At 41.0% G+C, this 26,060-nt stretch overlaps 2 protein-coding genes across 3 annotated transcripts in view; one reads left to right on the top strand and one right to left on the bottom strand.

Moving 5' to 3' along the window:
• Positions 1–18,546, top strand: part of MYO6 (myosin VI) — a 393,572-nt gene extending 375,026 nt beyond the window's left edge. The window contains 3 exon segments of the mRNA XM_068281511.1: positions 308–334; positions 15,006–15,224; positions 17,234–18,546. Of these exon segments, the coding sequence (XP_068137612.1) occupies positions 308–334; positions 15,006–15,224; positions 17,234–17,433 (446 nt within the window). The 3' untranslated portion in view covers positions 17,434–18,546.
• Positions 18,547–22,720: 4,174 nt separating this feature from the next.
• The window catches only part of IMPG1 (interphotoreceptor matrix proteoglycan 1), a 538,528-nt gene continuing 535,188 nt past the window's right edge, over positions 22,721–26,060 (bottom strand). For both annotated transcript variants that reach the window (XM_068281513.1, XM_068281514.1), the window contains one exon: positions 22,721–24,091. The gene's annotated coding sequence lies outside the window, so the exon portion shown is untranslated. The remainder of the gene's footprint in view (positions 24,092–26,060) is intronic.

The raw sequence follows: 26,060 nt of genomic DNA on the forward strand, positions 1-26,060 counted from the left end.
TAGCCTTGTCAGGCTGATGACTAACAGTGGCAACCTCCAGATTTTGCCCAGTATGGGTTCTTTGTTAGGCTCTTCAAGCATGTTGATTAGAATAACTTGTAATTACTTTCAGGTGTTTAATTGCAGCAATTTATATTCATTTTCTCTTAAATACTGTATGTTATTCTTGAGGAATCACCAAAAACGTTCCCAAGTACTCCTAATATTTTCTACATGTGTGAAGGACTATATTTTTGCCTCTTTTACTGTTTATACCTTGGTATATGCTTTTGTATGTCTTCATTTTTAAAATGGTATTTATTTGCAGATTTTGCTCCATTTATGAACAGCACACGTAAGTGGGGAGATGGTGAAAAGACTAACCCAAAGGAAAAAGGGAACGGTGTCTAAGCTTCTGCTACTAACCAGTTTGTTCTTTGCTGCAGTTATGGAGCCCGTGCAAACATTTACAAAACAAGGGCTTCAAAATCCTCAATATCTAATACTTGTATTTCTGAAACTGGCTTGAGCAGATGTTATCTTTTTGCAGGGTTAACTGATCTCATTAAATAGCAGCAAATATGTGCCTGTTTTACTTATGTTGAAGGTGAGGACAACATTTGACATACTTACATTATGTGCAAAATATCTATTTTTTCACATTAATCCAAGTGCATTCCCTAAAACTGAGTAAGCATCATATTTTTTTCTTGCATATTGTTGCATATTTTCCTGCAATGCCACCTTCCACTCTTGGGCAGTTTAGCAGCACAGCCTGGGCAATGCCCATACCCTTCCATGCTGGGTAGGGGCATTTGGCGGCATGGAGGGACCAGTACAGTGATTTAAATTACGCGTTACCACACTGGGCTTGGTTATTTAAGGTTCTTCAGAGACGCAGAATAGTGGAGCTCTTAAAGGACTACTGTAGCAAGAAGGCTATGGAGGCTGCCTTATTTGTTTCCTTTTAAGCAATACTGGTTGCCTGGCAGCCCTGCAGGTCCTTTGCCTCTAATATTTTTAGCCATAGATCCTGAACAAGCATGCATCAGATCAGGCGTCTCTGACATTAAGGTCAGATCTAACAAGATTATCTGCATGCTATTTCTGGTGTGATTCAGACACCACTGCAGCCAAATAGATGGGCAGGGCTGCCAGGCAACTGATATTGTTTAACAGGAAATAAATATGGAAGCCTTCATATACCTTTCACTTCAGGTGTCCTTTAGGTGATCCAACATATTTGGCCTGGATTTGTTAAAAATTCTGCTGGTAAGTGATCATTAATTGCAAACCTTGCTAAAGTCATAACAAACCATAGTGGGATTCCTGAGAGATAAGTGAAATGGCTATTTCACTGCAGTCAGTATTCATGTAATAACCATGTTTCCATGCCTTTATGGGCCTGTTGCAGTCAGCCCATGTGGTTCCAAGCAACACAGCAAAGTTAAATTGTAGCCCCGTTAACACATTGGCCTCAATTCACTAAGCTTTATCAAACACTTTATCAATCGTTTGATAATTTACCTCATGGGTAAAATCATTTTGAATTCACTAAGGTGTCAAATGTTTTATCGATAAACGTTAAATCTATAACACCTTAGTGAATTCAAAATTAGATTTTAACCATGAGGTACCGTATTTTTCGGACTATAAGACGCACTTTTTCTCCCCCAAAAATAGGGTGAAAAAGTCCCTGCGTCTTATAGTCCAAAGGCAGGGAGTCCCCGACTTAATTATCGCCTGCCGATATGAACCTTGGACTTGCGGCGATGTTGGGGACTCCCTGCACTCCCTGGGGGCTTCCTGAACTTTCCCTGCATGTAATTAGTGGCAGTGGCAGCCGCTGTCACTCACCTCATCGCTGGAGCCCGCGGTGATGAGCTTCTGGCCCCTCCGGTCCTCGGTGTTGTCCTCTGAGTGTCCGGCGTCCTAATTGCCCCTCTGAAGAAAACAAGCAGCAGCAGCCGCGGGCATCACTCACCTCATCGCTGGAGCCCGCGGTGATGAGCTTCTTGCCTCCTCCCATCGACGGTGATGTCTTCCGTGTTTTCGGTGTCCTGATGAATACCCCCTCCGAACATTACAATCAGCGGCAGCCCCGGGCAGCACATACCTCATCCTTGGAGCCCGCGTGGTCAGCCGCTCCATCACACGCCTTCACTCTAGTGCCGGTCGCATCTGTAATGACGCATACAGATGCGACCAGGAAGTGCCGGCACTAGAGTGAAGGCGTGTGATGGAGCGGCTGACCGCGCGGGCTCCAAGGATGAGGTATGTGCTGCCCGGGGCTGCCGCTGATTGTAATGTTCGGAGGGGGTATTCATCAGGACACCGGACACACGGAAGACATCACCGCCGACGGGAGGAGGCAAGAAGCTCATCACCGCGGGCTCCAGCGATGAGGTGAGTGATGCCGCGGCTGCTGCTGCTGCTTGTTTTCTTCAGAGGGGCAATTAGGACGCCGGACACTCAGAGGACAACACCGAGGACCGGAAGGGGCCAGAAGCTCATCACCGCGGGCTCCAGCGATGAGATGAGTGACAGCGGCTGCCACTGCCACTAATTACATTTATGCAGTAGGACGTCACACAAGGCAGAGCGGGACATCAGGAAGGGGAGGTAATCAGGATACAGGGGGGAAATATGGAGGACGTCACATAAGGCAGAGGGGGACATATAGGACGTCACATAAGGCAGAGGGGGACTTCAGGAAGGGGGAGGGGTAATCGAAAGGCTACAGGGGGGGGGGGAATATGGAGGACATAAAGAGGGACATAAAGAGAGACAAATGGAGGACACACAGGGGGACATGAAAAGGGACATATGGAGAACACAAAGAGGGGGCCTATGGAGAACACATACAGTATATATTATAGATAGATAGATGTGCCATAAAGGGGGACATATTGATGCCATAAAGGGGGACATTAGGAGGACACCAAAGGAAGAACATCTACAAGACGCCCCTGAATCATAGACGCAACAGGTTTATTTTTTAATTTTTTTTCCTGGTTTTTGCCCTCTAAACCTAGGTGCGTCTCATAGTCCGGAGCGTCTTATAGTCCGAAAAATACGGTAAATTCTCAAACGTTTGATAAAGTGTTTGATAAAGCTTAGTGAATTGAGGCCATTAATGTGTTAGTGCACAAAAACTCATTGTCCATTACGCTCAATAAGCATTTTTGTGTCTCTGCATTTCAGTGCACTGAGTTATTCTAATGTGCTGTTTGTAGCACATTTCTGAATAATGTGCACACAAAAACCTTCCAAGTATAGCAATTGACCAGGCTAGGAAATAATCACACACATTAGACAGTGCCCATACAGTACTGTGAAAAAGCCATATAGTTTGACATTACATTTATCAATACTGAGAAGATTCTCCAATATTTTACCAAGGAGAATAGTGATTTTTGTAGTTTCTCCTTTTATTGCATAAATTTGCATTTAAAGTGACATAACTGCAGCAAAGTGCTTTAAGGTGTGAAAGGTAATAATGAGGTGGTGTTCAATACGCTTACTGATCTTGGAGTGGTGCTAAACTCTGATATTCACTATGACCAGTGTTGGCCTATTCATTATGCGATGCAAAGAGCAAGGATGATGTGCAAACTGTAATAGCTCATACCAGTCAGTGAGACCAGTTTACATCAATCAGATTGATAAAACATTATTTTGACTGGTGGTTATGGGTAACTGTGTTTCACAAGTGAAATAGGGAATAGAGTGCTGACCGTAAGTAGTTGCTGGATGTGCCTCGGCTACCCGGATCACCAGTCTGGAAATCTTGTAGATGCAGATGAAGCCGGCACCATCTGTAATTTATATGCTCTTTTACTGTCTTTTTGAGACTGTCAAAACTTGAGAAGGGAGCTATACTATGCTGTGAAACGTCATGTAACCGATGTGGCAGTCTAAATGATGAATCCGCAATAAAAGAGCATATACCGTATATTCTGGCGTATAAGACGACCGCCCAACTTTTCCAGCTAAATTATAGATTTTGGGATATACTCGCCGCATAAGACTACCTCTCTTCCAACGCACACCAAATAAAAAAACAAACTAACAAAAAAAAAACATAATATACTGGTGCTGTACTGTATGTGGTACCCAGTATATAACTGTATACAGGTGATTGACTGACTGGGTTGGTCAACTCTCCCTAAGTGGATTGGTCAGCTCTACCTGTCTTCCTGTTTATCAGAATGGTATGGAAGAATAGATTGCACTGTGCCCATTAAACACGCCACTTTCACCCTTCTGGCCCACCCTTGTATCCTATATACCTCCTTCTCTGCCTCTCAGATCTTGCACATGCTCACCTGCGCTGCTTCACTACAGTCCTCAGCAGGGAGATCTGAGAGTCGGTAGCAGGATAGGATGGGTCAGACAGGTGTAAGAGGCGTGTTTTATTGGCACAGTGTGATCGCTTTCTTCCATACTCTGGGCGTCCAAGACCTTGCAGCTTGAGCAATGAGCTCTCCCCCAGCATATGCAGCGACCTCCTAATCTCCAGCACTCGGTATGCGCATCACCTGAACATCAGCATGTCCCATATGTGCATTGTGTATCACCCTGCATCAATGACACCCGGCGTATAAGACGACCCCTGACTTTTCAGAAGATTTTTAAGGGTTAAAAAGTAGTCTTATATGCCAAAATATACAGTAAATTACGGATGGGACGGGCTTCTTCTGCATCTGTCTTTTACATGTCATCACTGTTCTGTATACTTCCATAGGGAATTGGCTCACATGTACCATATTAAGAAAACGTTGTTATCGCTGATGTGAAGCATAACTAGAAATGAAATCATCTATGTTCATGTTACACTGTAATGTTCCTGAATGAAGATGCTGCATTTTGGCTTACTTTAGAGGAGTGTGCAGAGGCTGAGCAGTAAAGGAAAACTTCTCTTTGCTGCTAAACAATCATGCTCCTCCAGCCCCTCTTCTCCTTTACAAGTTTAACAGATAACAATCCAGTTTTCTGGAGAGTAACAATACCCTCACTACATGGCCACACTAGGAATATTACAATACCCTCACTACATGGCCACACTACTAATATTACAATACCCTCACTACATGGCCACACTAGGAATATTACAATACCCTCACTACATGGCCACACTAGGAATATTACAATACCCTCACTACATGGCCACACTAGGAATATTACAATACCCTCACTACATGGCCACACTAGGAATATTACAATACCCTCACTACATGGCCACACTAGGAATATTACAATACCCTCACTACATGGCCACACTAGGAATATTACAATACCCTCACTACATGGCCACACTAGGAATATTACAATACCCTCACTACATGGCCACACTAGGAATATTACAATATCCTCACTACATGGCCACACTAGGAATATTACAATACCCTCACTACATGGCCACACTAGGAATATTACAATACCCTCACTACATGGCCACACTAGGAATATTACAATACCCTCACTACATGGCCACACTAGGAATATTACAATACCCTCACTACATGGCCACACTAGGAATATTACAATACCCTCACTACATGGCCACACTAGGAATATTACAATACCCTCACTACATGGCCACACTAGGAATATTACAATACCCTCACTACATGGCCACACTAGGAATGTTACAATACCCTCACTACATGGCCACACTAGGAATATTACAATACCCTCACTACATGGCCACACTAGGAATATTACAATACCCTCACTACATGGCCACACTAGGAATATTACAATACCCTCACTACATGGTCACACTAGGAATATTACAATACCCTCACTACATGGCCACACTAGGAATATTACAATACCCTCACTACATGGCCACACTAGGAATATTACAATACCCTCACTACATGGCCACACTACTAAGATTACAATACCTTCACTACATGGCCACACTAGGAATATTACAATACCCTCACTACATGGCCACACTAGGAATATTACAATACCCTCACTACATGGCCACACTAGGAATATTACAATACCCTCACTACATGGCCACACTAGGAATATTACAATACCCTCACTACATGGCCACACTAGGAATATTACAATACCCTCACTACATGGCCACACTAGGAATATTACAATACCCTCACTACATGGCCACACTAGGAATATTACAATACCCTCACTACATGGCCACACTAGGAATATTACAATATCCTCACTACATGGCCACACTAGGAATATTACAATACCCTCACTACATGGCCACACTAGGAATATTACAATACCCTCACTACATGGCCACACTAGGAATATTACAATACCCTCACTACATGGCCACACTAGGAATATTACAATACCCTCACTACATGGTCACACTAGGAATATTACAATACCCTCACTACATGGCCACACTAGGAATATTACAATACCCTCACTACATGGTCACACTAGGAATATTACAATACCCTCACTACATGGCCACACTAGGAATATTACAATACCCTCACTACATGGTCACACTAGGAATATTACAATACCCTCACTACATGGCCACACTAGGAATATTACAATACCCTCACTACATGGCCACACTAGGAATATTACAATACCCTCACTACATGGCCACACTACTAAGATTACAATACCTTCACTACATGGCCACACTAGGAATATTACAATACCATCACTGCATGGCCACACTAGGAATATTACAATGCCCTCACTACATGGCCACTCTAGGAATATTACAATACCCTCACTACATGGCCACACTAGGAATATTACAATACCCTCACTACATGGCCACACTAGGAATATTACAATACCCTCACTACATGGCCACACTAGGAATATTACAATACCCTCACTACATGGCCACACTAGGAATATTACAATACCCTCACTACATGGCCACACTAGGAATATTACAATACCCTCACTACATGGCCACACTAGGAATATTACAATACCCTCACTACATAGCCACACTAGGAATATTACAATACCCTCACTACATGGCCACACTACTAAGATTACAATACCTTTACTACATGGCCACACTAGGAATATTACAATACCCTCACTACATGGCCACACTAGGAATATTACAATACCCTCACTACATGGCCACACTACTAATATTACAATACCCTCACTACATGGCCACACTAGGAATATTACAATACCCTTACTACATGGCCACACTAGGAATGTTACAATACCCTCACTACATGGCCACACTAGGAATCTTACAATACCCTCACTACATGGCCACACTAGGAATATTACAATACCCTCACTACATGGTCACACTAGGAATATTACAATACCCTCACTACATGGCCACACTAGGAATATTACAATACCCTCACTACATGGTCACACTAGGAATATTACAATACCCTCACTACATGGCCACACTAGGAATATTACAATACCCTCACTACATGGCCACACTAGGAATATTACAATACCCTCACTACATGGCCACACTAGGAATGTTACAATACCCTCACTACATGGCCACACTAGGAATATTACAATACCCTCACTACATGGCCACACTAGGAATATTACAATACCCTCACTACATGGCCACACTAGGAATATTACAATACCCTCACTACATGGTCACACTAGGAATATTACAATACCCTCACTACATGGCCACACTAGGAATATTACAATACCCTCACTACATGGCCACACTAGGAATATTACAATACCTTCACTACATGGCCACACTAGGAATATTACAATACCCTCACTACATGGCCACACTAGGAATATTACAATACCCTCACTACATGGCCACACTAGGAATATTACAATACCCTCACTACATGGCCACACTAGGAATATTACAATACCCTCACTACATGGCCACACTAGGAATATTACAATACCCTCACTACATGGCCACACTAGGAATATTACAATACCCTCACTACATGGCCACACTACTAAGATTACAATACCTTCACTACATGGCCACACTAGGAATATTACAATACCCTCACTACATGGCCACACTAGGAATATTACAATACCCTCACTACATGGTCACACTAGGAATATTACAATACCCTCACTACATGGCCACACTAGGAATATTACAATACCTTCACTACATGGCCACACTAGGAATATTACAATACCCTTACTACATGGCCACACTAGGAATGTTACAATACCCTCACTACATGGCCACACTAGGAATATTACAATACCCTCACTACATGGTCACACTAGGAATATTACAATACCCTCACTACATGGCCACACTAGGAATCTTACAATACCCTCACTACATGGCCACACTGGGAATCTTACAATACCCTCACTACATGGCCACACTGGGAATCTTACAATACCCTCACTACATGGCCACACTAGGAATATTACAATACCCTCACTACATGGCCACACTAGGAATATTACAATACCCTCACTACATGGCCACACTAGGAATATTACAATACCCTCACTACATGGCCACACTAGGAATATTACAATACCCTCACTACATGGCCACACTAGGAATATTACAATACCCTCACTACATGGCCACACTAGGAATATTACAATACCCTCACTACATGGCCACACTAGGAATATTACAATGCCCTCACTACATGGCCACTCTAGGAATATTACAATACCCTCACTACATGGCCACACTAGGAATATTACAATACCCTCACTACATGGCCACACTAGGAATCTTACAATACCCTCACTACATGGCCACACTAGGAATCTTACAATACCCTCACTACATGGCCACACTAGGAATATTACAATACCCTCACTACATGGCCACACTAGGAATATTACAATACCCTCACTACATGGCCACACTAGGAATATTACAATACCCTCACTACATGGCCACACTAGGAATATTACAATACCCTCACTACATGGCCACACTAGGAATATTACAATACCCTCACTGCATGGCCACACTAGGAATATTACAATACCCTCACTACATGGCCACACTAGGAATATTACAATACCCTCACTACATGGCCACACTAGGAATATTACAAAACCCTCACTACATGGCCACACTAGGAATATTACAATACCCTCACTACATGGCCACACTAGGAATATTACAATACCCTCACTACATGGCCACACTAGGAATATTACAAAACCCTCACTACATGGCCACACTAGGAATATCACAATACCCTCACTACATGGCCACACTAGGAATATTACAAGGAGTTGTAGCACTCGGTCATGGGCATATGTTCTCTAAAAGCTTTACACACACAGCTTCCAGATGAGCATATGAGTTAAGGTGGCCACACACCATACAATTTTTAAAATATCTGTTCAATTTAAGAATTGCAATCAATTTTTCTGACTGATTTTAACATTTCAAAAATATGACCTATGTTACACTTTTCCCCAGTTATGATAAAAATTATTGGAAACTCTGAGAAAATTGCTAGGGTGTGTATATTCATAAATTGACAATCTAACACACACCATACAATCTTTAGAAAAATTTAAGAAAAATTTCAAGCATTCCGGATCAATACAAATCGAAAAAACGGGAAATTCGATTAGAATTTTTAGTCAAATGAGAAAAATTACAATACCTTCACTACATGGCCACACTAGGAATATTACAATACCCTCACTACATGGCCACACTAGGAATATTACAATACCCTCACTACATGGCCACACTAGGAATATTACAATACCCTCACTACATGGCCACACTAGGAATATTACAATACCCTCACTACATGGCCACACTAGGAATATTACAATACCCTCACTACATGGCCACACTAGGAATATTACAATACCCTCACTACATGGCCACACTAGGAATATTACAATACCCTCACTACATGGCCACACTAGGAATATTACAATACCCTCACTACATGGCCACACTAGGAATATTACAAAACCCTCACTACATGGCCACACTAGGAATATCACAATACCCTCACTACATGGCCACACTAGGAATATTACAAGGAGTTGTAGCACTCGGTCATGGGCATATGTTCTCTAAAAGCTTTACACACACAGCTTCCAGATGAGCATATGAGTTAAGGTGGCCACACACCATACAATTTTTAAAATATCTGTTCAATTTAAGAATTGCAATCAATTTTTCTGACTGATTTTAACATTTCAAAAATATGACCTATGTTACACTTTTCCCCAGTTATGATAAAAATTATTGGAAACTCTGAGAAAATTGCTAGGGTGTGTATATTCATAAATTGACAATCTAACACACACCATACAATCTTTAGAAAAATTTAAGAAAAATTTCAAGCATTCCGGATCAATACAAATCGAAAAAACGGGAAATTCGATTAGAATTTTTAGTCAAATGAGAAATTTTTTTTTTTTTTTTTTTGGGGGGGAGATCCGATCATATTTATTGAATTGCAGTGAAATTGGATCATTTTATTGTATCATGTGTGGCCACCTTTAGTCTAATTACTCAAGGTGTGGAAGATTGGCAAAGCTCCCTGTACTGTAGAGCTAGTTAGTCTTGAAGGAACCGGGGAGCTACTGGGTGTACTTTAGAGTGCTCAAGAAGATGCACTGTTGCCATGGTAGCCAATCAGACCAGTGCAGAGGATCCTCAGGAGTACAGCGGCAAAAATAAAGATGGTTCAGTGGCTTATGGGTGTGTGTTATAGGAGAGGAGCATTTTGTTTCTTTGTCTCCCTCCCCTGCAAAAAGGCTCCTCCCCATGCATCCTTCATGCCCAGTCCTTCCAATATTATACATTCAGTGCGCATCCCCTCATGCACAGCCCAATACATGCATCCTCATTAAATTGCAGCCCCTTGTCCTCACTAAAAATATAAAGTCCCATAAAATCTGAGGACCATTTTATGTGACCCATCGAATTTGCAGTTTATGACCGTTATCTTTATAATCCATTGAATATTATTGACTGGCCCCCAAAAGAACAAAGATAGGCATTGCAGTCTATGATGATAGATATTGCTGTTATGCCTCCAATAATGCCAAGTGCAACCACTGCACTGTACTACTTCTAACAAGAATTTCACCTGAGCAAGCAGAACTTATTTGCTAAATCCCTTACAGTAAATATAACCTCAGTGCTGAAGGTTTTTCCCTATTATAATTGAATCAAGAACGTAGTGACAACTCTGGCATTAGCATCACTGTACATACATGCTGTCCCAAATGTTATGTGTAACAGCATGCACAATGTTTTTCTAAAATAATGATCATGTGGCTAGATAAAGCTCAAAGTTACCTATCTGGAACAAATGAACAAGAGACTGAATCTTTACAACCAATGTTGCTATATGGGATTCATCTCTAACATAGAAATAAATATTTGCTTTGGTTGCTTTCAATGTACAAACAGTGTTTTTGTAACATTTGTTGGCTGAAATGTTGAATCTCCACTAATGATGATGTGTTCTGTGATTGAAATATTGTTCTGGCAGCCACCTTGGCTTTGAATGCTGTCATTGAGGTACATCGTCAGCCTTTTTTCCCGCGGTAGTACATTCAGTATGTTTATTTTCCTGCACTACGTAAAAAGTATGAAAATTGGGAAGTCTTTATAAGTTCGCTTGTTATTTATAGTACTCTGCTTTTGTTATTTGTACATACATTTGACAGCTCCACCACACATATTGTGCAGCTCACAGCATTACTTAGTGAAGCATTGTCAGTGTGCACAATCTGCAGCATGGGATATTTTTATTTTCCACTTTTGTTTAAACAAAAAAAGTTTCTGAATCCTGAGAGATAGCTCTGAGAGGGAAGCCGTATTACTGATCACAAGATTCCTGCCATCACAAGGTTCCTGTTTTGCAGTGGTGAATAATGCAAAGGGGATATTCAGAGCCCTCTTTCTTTAGTTGGTAATACGCAATACCAATACACTTTTCATTGTGTGATTGCAGCCAAACTCGGGCTCCTTACCCACTAGGTGCTGTGCCGTCCGTTCTGACGGACCATACATACAATGCGGCAAGCAAGTTAACATGAAAGTCTATTAACTGTCATGCTACCTTTCACATTAAGTGTTACATTGTAACTCCTCCAGGAAGTTTTAACTGCACAACGTAAATAATTTCCTATCATTTGAATTAGAACAAGCGCCGCTGATATACGTTGAAGCGCAACGTCCCATCATTATGCCATGCTTCGTAACGAGTGTTCAAAATTGGTTTCATGCACACTCTAGCTCAGCCTTTCTCAATCTTTTTACCTTGGATGAACCCTGTAAATAACTTTTGGATCTTAAGGAACCCCTGCAAACAATTTTTTGGTCTCGAGGAACCCCTACATTTATTTTTCAGGAGGCATTGTCTTTAAATAGGTTAGGCTGCTAACTTCACTATCTCCTATTACACTGCCACTCATTATACTGTCTCCTGACCCCCCAATTTAGTGCTTCTTGTTACAGTACCACCTATTACAGTGTGCTCTAGTATACTTCCCCACGATGGGGTAAAATGCCATGGAACCCCTGCAGAGTCCTCAAGGAACCCTGGGGTTCCAGGGAACCCTGGTTGAGAAAACCTGCTCTAGCTAGTGAGAAAGGGCCCTGAACAAGGCTGTCCACTGTTAGAAGAATTGAAGACTGTGAATTTAGCAGCAGGAAAGATGCATGACAAGACCAGCATCCGATCCCCAACCTGTGTGGGGGGGAGGAGGAGGGGGCTTGCTCCTATATTTACATGCAGACCAGTGGAGCATCATACCATCATATTTTACCTGTTTCCAGCAGAAGGAAAGGTCCTTACACCTCTGCACAGTGTAGCCATGCTAACGATATTATCTCCTACAGCTGCTAATGCAGAGATGGGAGCCGCACAGTAATAAGATTGAGAAGGATGGGTGTTTCTGGGAACTACTGAATACTGGGAATTGGAGGTGGACAGATTTTTGCATGGAAACAATGTAGTATAACTATAGTTATGCCCCTGCTTCAGACCTGCATTACTGATGGCCACTTGTAGTTATTGGGTTGCAAGTTGGTCTCCATTCAAAAACGTTCACCGCATCAACCGCTTCAATTAAATCTTGCAAATAACTTGTACAGATTTTTTAAAACTGAAAAAGAGCTTTTCTGAAATATTTGTCAGAAATGTAGAGTGATCCCATGCTAAAAAGCGGTTTTGCATGGTAGCCTCCATTTTCAGTTAGCACACAGAGAAAAAATAACATACTGATGCATTTAATCTGTGAATATTTTGCACCATAAAAAAATCTCATAGACGATAAAGCCCACTGTTTCCAGTACAGACATCCTTGAAAATGGCAACTGAATATTTCCATACTCCGTCTTGCAGAAACTCAAACCTATTTCTAAACTTCTTAAAGGTCTAATTGAGCTTCATATTATTTCAGCCTATATGAAGGCAAAGTACTGAGCCATGTAATGTAATTTCAGCCATTTTAAAAGTGTGCCATTTTTCAAATTGAGTCTTGAATGCGGAGCACAGTTAGAAAAGTAGCATTTTAAATGTGGTATTATACGATACAGGCAGTAATACTGGAGAAAGGACAAAGAGTCTCGCATGCACATTATCTTGCTATAAATTTCGATTACGATAATGGTGGCTGTGTCAAAGCCAGATACATAAGTAGCTCCTTGGGGAATTAGCGTGGGATATTGTTCTTGGGACAGTATGTTAAGATAAAAGTCAGGCACAGTGTGTATCTGTTATTAGGCAGGGAAAAATATGATACCTACAACCAAACAGTAGCTACAGTAGCAAGATACAGTAAGATGCAATTGATCTGAGTTCTCTAAAATGCGTATCATCTGTTCTCGTAAAGCTGTTTTTTTTTAACCCTTTAGCAGCCAAATAAAGTTAGTAAAACTTTATTTGGTAGCAGGGACAAATTTTTCCAACCGCTGGGGAGGAAGTGTTCCTTCCCCAGCCTGGCAGGCTCAGCAGGGTATGCAGAGTGGGCTGCAGGGAGCTTTCATAGTTATTTGTCCAGCCGGCTTGACCAGCTTCTTCTTCCTCCACCGCAGCGGTGATGTAATCCCGACATGTCTTCTCTGTTCCAATCAAGTTATGACATGTGATCATGATACAGGAGACCATATCAGCGTTACAGCCCCACCCAATAGTGGAAGAGGGATGATGAAAGAGTCTCTTCCATTACCCATCTTCCTCCACCGGGTTGTGCTGTAACGCTGACATGGTCTCCTGGATCCCGTTCACATGTCATATCATGTGATCAGGATCCAGAAGACCTGTCAGAAGTTCAGAGCCGCTGGGAAAGGAAGAGAAGAAGCTGCTCGGAACAGGTAAATATAAATATTACCTGCCACCCACTAATTTGGTTGCTCTAGGCAGCCAAATGAGATATGCCAGCAGAGGCTTAGACTGCACCAGCAGCTTTTAAATGCAAAATTCAGTTTGACGCTGGTAATGGCTTAAAGCATAGCTATTTGACCACTGCAGCTCTGAAGAGAGTCACTCGGCTAACTTAACAGTCATAGGATAGGCTGAGGGGGTAGAGCCCGAATGCTTTCCTCAAAAAGCAGAAGCTGATTAATTAGCCTTTTTCAGAAATAAAATGAACGGTGGATTGCTGATTATTCATCTACAAATACCTGGACACCGGCTGCTAGGATATCCAGCAAGAATATTGTATGTAATGCAGATCTGCTGTGCGTTTGTGAAGAAAGTGGCGGGTTTACTTAAAAGAAAATAAATATTCTCATAAATATAAAACCCTGTTAGAAACTGCATACATAAGAAAGGTAAATACAAAATATTTAGTGAGCTTGCCATGCCAGATGCGTCATTCCACACATTAAACAAGTAACACACAGACGTGGTATTCCTCAGCATCAACAGGTTACAGGACCATTTTCTATCAGCCATCAGCCTGTGAAGTGTTTAAGAAGTTCCTGAATACAATTTATTCTGCATATCATGACCAGTTAATGCTTTTAAATGTCTGCGTGTTACTAGTACGATGTGTGGTACAAATCTGCAATTACTCAAATAATAACTGTTGTTTCTACACAGCTCAGCAGAACCCAGTGGTACAGTTACCTGCCAGGCAACAGGAGATTGAAGTGAACAGACAGCAGCGATACTTCCGTATTCCATTTATTCGCCCTGCTGACCAATACAAGGAGCCTCAGAACAAGAAGAAGGGCTGGTGGTACGCACACTTCGATGGTCCATGGATTGCACGTCAGATGGAACTTCACCCAGACAAACCTCCTATCTTGTTAGTTGCAGGTAAGCCAAGACTGGTAGCCTTTACTCTGTGACATGGTAGTATTCTCCTTAATAATGGCTGCAAGTGACTAATAGTAAAACCACCAATCACAATGAAAGTCAGCAGGGTTTCCAATTTCTATTTTAGAGGTATTTTGGCACCTCTGTTTTGCAAGCTGATTTTTCAAATAAGAAAACCTGTTTACACTTTTATGCAGGGGACACAGTTGACTGTTTTTGTGTGTGTTTCCTGCATTGAATCCTGATTTAAATGGAGAACTCATGTTAACCCCCTTGCCGGTCCAATTCCTGTGGCAAGGGGGCAGCGCAGCACTTTTTTAATTTTTTTTAAATCATGTAGTGAGCCCAGGGCTCGCTACATGATAGCCACTGAGCAGCGGCATCCCCCCACCCACTCCGATCGCCTTCGGCGATCAGAGTAAGCAGGAAATCCCGTTCAGAACGGGATTTCCTGCTGGGCTTCCCCGGTCGCCATGGCGACGGGACAGGATGACATCACTGACGTCATGGACATCAGAGGGAATCCCGATCCACCCCTCAGCGCTGCCTGGCACTGATTAGCCAGGCTGCGCAAGGGGTCTGGAGGGGGGGGCGGCGCGGCGGGTAGCGGCAAATTCGCGGCGATCGTAATATGCACGCAGCTAGCAAAGTGCTAGCTGCGTGCAATATAAAAAAAATTATGCAAATCGGCCCAGTGGGGCCTGAGAAATCCTCCTGCGCAGGTTACCCCGAGCTGAGCTCGGGATAACCGTCAAGAAAGTTAATCAAAGTGCTAGTTCACACGTAGGGCCGGTTCACACTTGTTTTAAAATGTATCTGTGGGATACATTTTATAAAGCTCTGCAGAAACGCAGGAAGCGGATCCTATGCTAAAAATAGGACCAGCTTCCGCTCGTGCAGAAACATGGATCGCACACGGATCTGTGTTGCATGGAAAGAAAATGTTGCAGAGAGTCCTGATTTGACACTTTTTCCAGGACTCGCAGAGTAAAGGTTTCCAATGCGAGCCTATGAGAACGGACACTGTCCACTCTCACTAGGCTAGTTGCTGCATCCACGTTGCCGGTTTCGGCCGCATGCCATCATGATATCAGACTTGCACCTCCTGCTGTCCATCACCGCCGCTTGGTCCATTCTGAAGAGCTCGGAGGCTGTCAAAAGCATGAGATCCTCCATTAGGCTGCAATAGACCAATGGGAATTCTCAGCAACAGAGAGAATTCTCATTGGTTCATGTTGAAACAATGGAAATTCTCCATGTTGCTAGGCAGAATTGGCCTGTTGCAGCATATGTAGAGCCATGCTTCTGCTGACCTCCAGGCTGTGGAAGGGACTGAGCGGCGGGACACGTACGTTGACATGGAAAGGATCTGGAACCTTACAAGTGTGGACTGAGCTTTAATGCATTTTTCTCACACACACAAAAAAAATTGACATCCTGCAGGATAATTCTGCACATTTTGTCAATTTTCTCTATAATTTACATTAGCTGCTATGAAAACGTGCACGTTTTCTGCATAAAAACACACATGGGCCCATAAGCAATTTCATTTTTCTCCTGAGTTTTTTCCTAGGTGATATTTAACACCTTATCAATAGAATGCCTTTTAAACCATCAGCAAGCAAGAACATACTCAGAATAATTTTGATATTACTTTTTATACTTTTTCAATTGCAAAATACTGAAAAGTTATTTTAAAAGGAAGATAAAAAATTATCTCCTAGGAGAAAACTCATTACAAAAAGTTAATTGCATATGGGCCATGGAGTTCAAAAAATGTGCGCAGAAAACCGAAAGACAAGAGTGTCCCCTGCTTTAAAAAAATGTGGTGTTACAAAAGCAGTGACCATGTTGGTTAAAGTGAACATTAAAAAAGGTAATGTTTTTTGTTTGCTACTTTTTTTTTTTTTTTTTTTTTTTTTTTTTAAAGAATTGTCCCAATTTTGATTGTATGTTGGAGTAACCATAGTAGTACAGAATTATTTAGTTATGTTTCATGTGATTCCCAGGCAAAGATGACATGGAGATGTGCGAACTGAACTTAGAAGAAACTGGGTTAACAAGGAAAAGAGGAGCAGAAATTCTTCCTAGACAGTTTGAAGAGATTTGGGAACGCTGCGGTGGGATTCAGTACTTGAGTAATGCAATCGAAAGCAGACAAGCTCGACCAACGTATGCCACAGCGATGCTGCAGAACCTACTCAAGTAGTGGACCAGTAAATATATTGCTGCACTAAGAGATTAGTATATAAAGGGAAGTTCACCTCTTTGTGAGGAGCTAGACATTCCATAACACTAGAGATGTTTTAATATAAAGAAAACAGGTTTTATTAATTGCGGGGTTTTGTTAATTGATACTTTTTGAAGTTTTGATCTAGTAGCAGTAGATGTGCTCTGTGGCCCTAGCAGGCTGTTTTGTAGTTTGTATTTTTTTGATTTTATTTATCAACCCCTTGAGGCCTTACCTTTGATAATTTTTCTTCTGCATAAGTCATATGGAGCAATAGTTTCACCACAGAAGTAAGCTGTGAAGCACTGTGACCCCTTCTCTGTTTGTGGTTCACATTACCTCATGGCTTTTCTTGTTTCAATGCTGGAGAACTGTTAGAATATTTCAGTTTTTTTAACCAAGGAGAGTCAGTTCATGGCTTTGATTCTGGCAAACCATGAAAACACTACAGCAATGGTTAAACAGACATTCCTTCACAAGCACCATACCATAACCATATCCCCTTGGTAAGGAAAGTCAGTTACAATTTTACAGAAGTTTACGGTATGTGATTACATTTTATTTCACCTTTTACAGTAGGCTAAATTGGATTTTATTTTTTTTTTAATATAAACAAAGTAACTTAGCAATCTGAGGAGGGTTTTATTTTTTTGTGAAAATAGATTTAAAGGAGAAGACACTTTTATTCAGGCTTGATATCTTTCTGTGCATGTTTATACATGCATAGGTTTATGTTTTACTGCACTGAGATTTATGTTTGGTTTGACCACCTTAATATTTCATGGATTACCTTTCGACAGAGACACCACTTTTAAGTCCAGTATCTGACTCCGTGAACTGCTGATTCCCAGACATGTTTTCTAATATGTGCTGTTGCCATTCTGTCTAGCCGTTAAACTGACATCTTGTATGATTTGTTAGGCTGTTATCCATTCTCCACGTCAGGACCGGTCATTGTCAAACAAGTATGATAAGATCTCGATGTTCACACCTTATGACCATGTTGTGACTCTTGTTATTTATAATTGTCTTTATTATTTTGATGTCCTCTCCATTAATACAAATAAAAATGTGGTTGTGAGTTGAACCTGATCACCGTAGATTAATTTTTCATGTTGCACTTGGCGTAAAAAAAGGTTGTATTTGAACTGACCATCTCATTAATAAAATACTTCTCCAGCCTGGACAAAGAAATAAATGCATTCAGACTGTTGAAAGTTCTTCATTGGTATTTAAAGTACTACTGTTTGGACTGTTAGTTGCATCATGCTAATATTCTGCATGGAAAATAACTCATTGACCCTGAAAATGTTAACGAAAACCTGAACTGAAAATTAAGTCAAAATAACCATACACAGGTCATACTTACATCCTGTGTAGTCTACTCCTCAATCTCTTTCTCCTCTCCCGCGTCCTGTTTGTCCACTGTGATCAAGGGAATTCTCCATCCTCCATTTTGAAAATGGCCATTAACCCATAACCGCTTCCTGATCAGCTCACTATTAAACTGTACCATTGTCCACTTGAGTCATAGGGAAACATGGACATTGCCTGTCACATCAGTTGTCCTCTCAGCTATCACTGACAGCAATTGATATATTTCAGTTCCGACAAAATGTTGTCAGAACTGGAAGGGATCACTGTCAGAAGAAAATGGTGAGCTTCTGAGAGGAGCTGATGGCAAGGTAACTATGTAATATTCATTTGAAGATACCTCGTGTTTATTTTAAATAATTTTGATCAGTTCAGGTTCCCTTTAAGGATTAAAACAAAACAGAGTGAAGTAGTTCTAAACAGGCTTTGTGACTGGACATCACATGGGGACCTTCCATCCTGTATTCTGATAGCATGTGGGAGGGGGTTGCCAAATCGTAGCAGTGGCTTAGCCTCACACTGTCCTTTAAGGCTGTGTAAGTACAGTGTATGCCTCTGTCAAACCCTTGCATGGTTGGTTCCTGAAATATGTGTGTGTGCTGGGGGGAATAGCCTCCTGACAGCCCACTCCGGTTTTGGCCAATGGTGGGAGCATGGCTATAGTAAAGGGTGATGAAGAATGAAATAGGGGAATTAAAGTGGATCCGAGATAAACTTTTTTTACTCATTGCATAATTGTGCCCCTTACATATATTTTATAGGGCATTCACAAGCCAAATCCTTTTTTGTTGTTGTTTTAACACCCTTATTCCCAATAAACTAAAAAAGCCTCGCCCACAGCGTCTCCAGCTCCTCTAGGCATTCTGAGTCCCATATAGCAAGTGTACATGGGAGCTCAGTCTGGGGATGAGGAGGCATTATTAGCCAGAGATTTCAGAGGCAAGGGGCGGAGAGGGGAGGAGAGAGGAGTGGAGATTTCACATGCTGAAGGGAGGAGATGCAGAGCAGCTTGCCTGTGTGATGACACGCATAATATGGCTGCTCTCATTGTATCACAGGAAGAAATAATCATGTATCGTTTAAGTTGTTTGCAGCTAGATTTGCTGTGTAAACTATGTAAACTTTAGATAAGATATATAGACAAGTTACTTGTTATAGATAGTTTTTCATCTCGGATCCGCTTTAAAGAGGAACTGTAAGGTGGAAATGAACTCTCCACCAGCGTGAAGCTGATGGCAGGTTTGTCAGGGAAAACCCAGGTCTTAGAGGGGGAAAAGTCCTGCAGCCAATGGAAATCCAGCGGAATAGATGAAACCCCTCCTACTCTGTAGGCCTAATTAAAATTTGGCCTATGCACAGCCTTGTGGGTAATAATATCACATGCAGCTCATTTCTGATTTGCATATGCTGATATTAAAGGCTCAATATCTCAGCACTCAAAGCTCCTACCACTCCAAATTTTAAGGGTAGGGAGGGGACCCCCTGAACTACCTCTGTGCCAAATTCCAGCCGCACTGGCTCACAAAATCGCTTCAATCTTCCCTATCTCAGGAACCAGTGGGGTTTGGAGTGCGTAGGAGCTATGAGTTCTGAGATATCAAGCCTTTAATACCAGTAGCATAATAAAATGCTGTAGACCGAGGAGGATCAGACATCGACAGCATAGCAAGCTAGTGGAGAGCAGAGAAATGGCAACAGGAGAACAGTATCAGGCACAGCCCAAATATACAGTAGCAGCCTTGTGGGGATCAGAGACCTAACAGAAAATAACAACGTGAAAAGCAGTCTGTTTCATACTGAAAACCGTAGCAAAAATTTCCAGGACAATGCTGGAAATTCATTCAAGGAACGATAATCACTCCCTGAAAAAAAAATTGCTAACTGAATTGCGGCAAAATAGCTGTGATTTTGCAGCGATTTTTATTGTGAAACAGGAATGATAATCAGGCCTGAGTCTGGAAGGTACAAAAAAGCAAGTACCTAACGTTTACAAAAGGGGTCCCAGTAGCCCCATAATGTTGTAGAGTGTCTTGGAGTGCTGGTTTCTTGTATCTGCAGTCTGGACTGCCTTATTTCCCCCCACCCCACTCAGCCCCAGAATATGTGTTGTAAAACAGGACAGAGGCGCCAACAGGATAAAATCAATAATTAAAATATTAAAAATTGTTTAGGAGGCAGTGGTGGTCTTGCCTCCTGCAAGCAGACACAATGAGCTGTGCATTCAAAACAAGGTATGTTTATTGGTACACTCCAGGGGTTAATCGCAACACATTTCGCAGGCTTAAACCCGCTTCATCAGGCAAATAAAGGATAGGAGTACATGACAGCGGTATGTCCGGGTAACACCTGGCGCCTCGTGTACTCCTATCCTTTATTTGCCTGATGAAGTAAGTTTAAGCCTGTGAAATGTGTTGCGATTAACCCCTGGAGTGTACCAATAAACGTACCTTGTTTTGAATGCACAGCTCATTGTGTCTGCTTGCAGGAGGCAAGTCCACCACTGCCTCCTAAGCAATTTTTAATATTTTAATTATTGATTTTATCCTGTTGGCGCCTCTGTCCTCTTTTACAGCACATTTAACATCCACCCTTAGTGGAGGGTGATACCCCGTTCTTTCTTCACGTCTACAGAGAGAGACTTCTTAATCCTGAGTGGGGACAGGACAATCCCTTCACCTGCCTATACAGTGGTTGCCTGGAGGTAACCCTGGTTTGTGAGTATTATGGTGTGTACACACTTGAAAGATAAATGAAAGATCTTAGACCAATTTTACCACCTTCCATGTAGTATGAGAGCCATACCTTCACAGTCTTTTCTATGGAGCTGAACTCACCATCAGATAAAAACTCTTTGCAAGATGCTGTACACATTCAAAAGATCAGATTCAAAAGATCAGTATCTGCAAAAGATCTGTTCCTGCAAAAGATCCGTTCCTGCAAAATGCATTCATAGTCTATGATATCTGCAGATCCTCATACACACCTTGTTTAACAGACATTCATCTGCAGATCAGATCCACCAGGATGGATTTTTAGATCAGCAGATGATTGTCTGATCTGCAGATGAAGTCTGTTAAACAAGGCGTGTATGAGATCTGCATCTGCAGATATCATAGACTATGCATGCATTTTGTAGGAACAGATCTTTTGCAGATATTGATCTTTTGAATGTGTACAGAATCTTTGTGTACAGCATCTTGCAAAGAGTTTTATCTGGTGGGGAGTTCAGCTCCATAGAAAAGACTGTGTAGAGTGTGGCTCTCATACTACATGGAAGGGGGTAAAATTGGTCTGATAGCTTTCATTTATCTTTCAAGTGTGTACACACCATTACTCTATACTAGTTTTCATTTAATCAATTGCCTTGACTTACTACAATATATTGAGCTCTCGGTTCTCTTTTTACATACAGCCCCAGAATATGGTAAGAGTGTAAATTTCTTTCCAATCCCAGAACTGCATTTCACTACATACAGAGTTGGACAGATGCTCACTTTGGCCCTTATTCAATTCATTTTTCCTCCCAAGTTTTCTCCTAGGAAATAATTTTTCATCTTTTGTTTAAAATAACTTGTCAGCACTCTGCAATTTAAAAAGTAGGTGAAAATATACTATCAAAATTATTCGGAGTATTTTCTTGCTTGCTGGTGGCTTAAAAGCATTTTATTGGTAACATGGGAAAATATCACCTAGGAGAAAACTTAGGAAAAAAAGTGAATTCAATAAGGGCCTTTGAGGTTTATAACACTTTCCTGTTCAAGCCTCTGTAATTATGTTGAATATGTAATATAGAGTAAATGTATAATGCATGCAATTTTAAAAGTGTACCTATCCCCCTTTAATCCTAATTTGCTTGAGTGTAATAATACAACAAAACAGACTTACAACCGTCTCCTTTTTGCCATAGTTTATTTTTAAGACATTACAACACATACGTAACAAAGTAATCATGTAGTTTCCCAGCGTAAGTTTTATATTTGTTTTTGTTTTTTTTATAAGGGCCCATCCACAGTAGGGTGATTAGAGGCTGTTTAGCGCTGATTGTCAAATGCTGAAAGTGTAATTATAAGTGTATGGCTTTTAGAATGTTTGCGATGTTAAAAAAAAAAAACAGCCAATCTCTATTGCTCAAAAATTGTGAAAATGGACAGTGAAATATATGCCCAAATCGCAAAAAAAAAACAAAACAATTGTGCAAAAACCTAAATCTGTGGAGATTTCCTTAGCGCTTTAAAGAGTTTGTGGTCATGTCTAACTGTCCCTCAAGAAGCTCACAATCTAATTTCCATCATAATCGCAGTGTATTAGCCTGCAGTGAACTTGGGACAACCAATCAACGAACCGGTTTGTTTTGAGTGTATGAAAGACAATCGGAGTGCCTGGAGGAAACCTACACAACACAGGGACAACATATTCATGTCATGGGGATAGTGTTCTTGCTGGCCAAGGTTTGAGCCTACAACTGTAGTGCTGTAGGTATTAACCACTATGCCACCTCTTAGATCACTCTGGGATTCAGGCAGCCTCAATTGGCAGGCAGCATATTGCTCCATGCACATGTTTTGTCCTTTAAAATGTTTTTTTTTTTTTTTTACAGTCCCTGTCTAATGTCTCTTTTCATACACTTTGAATTTTGCAGCAGAATGGAGAGTTTCCTGGCAGTAGGTGAAGGAGGAAACATAATGCAGAGGTGTAAGTAGTTTAATGGCAGGCATTCCAGTCATAGGTCTCTCCAATAGGACCCCTGGGAAATTTGAATACATGATTTCATTCACTTGTTTCCACCCCAAACCTGACCATTTAAATATTTATACTTTATTAGCAGAAACACTTTACATCATACATAATATAGTTAGACTGTCTACTTCACTAATTACTTGGAGACTTAGACAAAAGGTCATTTATTACTGTACACTTTCACTTTTTTATATCTGCTAAAAAAAGAAGTTAATCTGCTTAAGAATATATTAAAAAAATCAAGGTTATTTAACACTTTAAATGTATTTAGAAAATAAATTAATCCTGTCCATCAAAGAGCGGTTTTCACCATCCTCAAATTTAAGCCAGTTCAGCGTGAAATTGACCTGCGCTGCACATTTAATTGTCAGCCTGACCTATATATCTCCTAAGTAATCGCATACACATGACACTTTACTTTCTACGTGAGTTATCCAGAGCCTGGAGCTGAAGAATCTCCCTCAGTTTACTGTGTTAGTAACTTCTCTTCATTACCGATTTCTTTGCTGTTTCTCAAGAAAATTCTCTGTAAGTAAAGATTTGAAAATTGAAGTAAATCAAATTAATATAAAGTTCAATAACGCTGTGGAATATTTTGATTTTGTAAACATGATCTAAAGCAATATTTCAGCATATCACAGATATGACCAAAAATGGCTAAATACAGTAATGGCTTTAGCCCAAAAGTATGACAAAATACTGTATGTGGTCGTGTCTGCTATTGCTCATTTTTGTCTGATGAGTCTTAAAAGAATAAGACTGACCATTCATATAAATGTACATTGTTTCAAGCACTGTCTGGTCAGTACATACAAGTAGATATACATATAGGTGCAAAGGTAAAGCTATATTCACAAATAATACAATTCTACCTGCATCATATTTTGCATACACATGCACTCTGCTTCGCTTGTTTGAATTAGTTAACTGACTATTCTCTGGCATATTCATCTCATCTGTTGCTTTATTCCTCACTTACTGCAATCATTCAGATGTGTAATTGCAATGGTAACAAGAACTGTTTGCAGAGGACTTATGAATGATGGAATATTTGCCCCCCCTGTGCGTCGGGAACTTTCAGCAGTAGTGGATGAAGTAAACTGAGAACATGACAGGGGGCTTGGCTGGGCATCATATGACAGCACAGAAGGTTCTGGTATCCAGTGTCATTCACTCTGCTTCCCCATACAAACAGACAGGGCATGGGGCTATGAAGCGTACCACTGACATGTGACTTGATGTGTTAAACATGGATGCATATACTGTAGTACTAAGTCTACCTAGAATTTGCCTATGTTAATTTGTTATTTATCACTATTTAAGCTTATTTTTATTTATGATAATGAAGCAGTCAAATGTAGCCCTGGCTCTCCTAAAAAAAAAAGTAGAAACAAAACACTTTTATCCGGAAGAGCAAACAATCCCTAATAACCCAAGCACTGGAAACCTGAAAGCCAATTACATTTTGGAGGGAGAAGATTGACCAATATCTTATGTCATACTGACATGACTGCTGTACCAACATCTGAGAGCAAATTAAACCCTGAAAGTGAAAATAAGAATAGGAGGCACCAAGAAAGTTCAACATGCCATTGCTACTACAATTATCTTGAACTTGTTTTCACTGCAGGATTGCTTTAAGGGATTTTCTCAATGTAGGGACATTTCTCACTGCAGTCTAATCTCACAACTGGCAATCTTCTAGCAATCTGTATAGCGATATAACCCAGGTGAGTGTTGTAAACCTGTAAGAGAAAAACCTGCTGGGGGTACTTACCTTGGGAGGGGGAAGCCTCTGGATCCTAATGAGGCTTCCCCTGTCATCAGGCATCCAGCTCTAGCTCCCCCCGAGCAGTCTCATACCATCGCATTTGCAGGAGCCGCTGCGCACATGCACAGTAGTGACTCTCTGCTGGAGCTCCAGGAGAAATAGTGGTGCCCAATCATGTCTGCTCTACTGAGGAGGAAGGGGGGAAGCCTCTTTAGGATCCCCGACGGTAAGTACTCCCCAGGGGCTGTTTTTTTTCTAACAGGTTTATTTAAATGTTTGCCACATTATAGCAGACCATTATGTTTTTAATGAATCCAGCCTGAATCACATAAACTGTCTACTGCTACCCAACCTTAGATATTCAAGGCATCTGCATTCATTGTTTCTCAATTAAAAGTGTGCACTCTACACATATTTAGCAAAATATGAGCTGCCCAATGCAGTCATCTTAAACTGCAAGATGTACTATATAAACCTATGTAAAAAGCCGTCCTTTGTAACCTTGTAGGCAACCAGCATGATTTGTTGGATGAATTGAAACCTTGCAGGTTGCATTCTGCAAGTTGATATTCATCTTAATGTTCCTTTGTGGCATACAATATATTAAAGAATTAGGTCTATTCATTAGTAGCTCACTTTTGGCACCTTTCATTTATTTTCTAAAATACAGTTATGGCAAGAAACCAGAGCATCCTTTGTTTTCCAATGCATGTTTTGTTCACTA

Source organism: Hyperolius riggenbachi, chromosome 4 (genome assembly GCF_040937935.1).
Source record: "Hyperolius riggenbachi isolate aHypRig1 chromosome 4, aHypRig1.pri, whole genome shotgun sequence".
In the NCBI taxonomy this organism is placed as follows: domain Eukaryota; kingdom Metazoa; phylum Chordata; class Amphibia; order Anura; family Hyperoliidae; genus Hyperolius; species Hyperolius riggenbachi.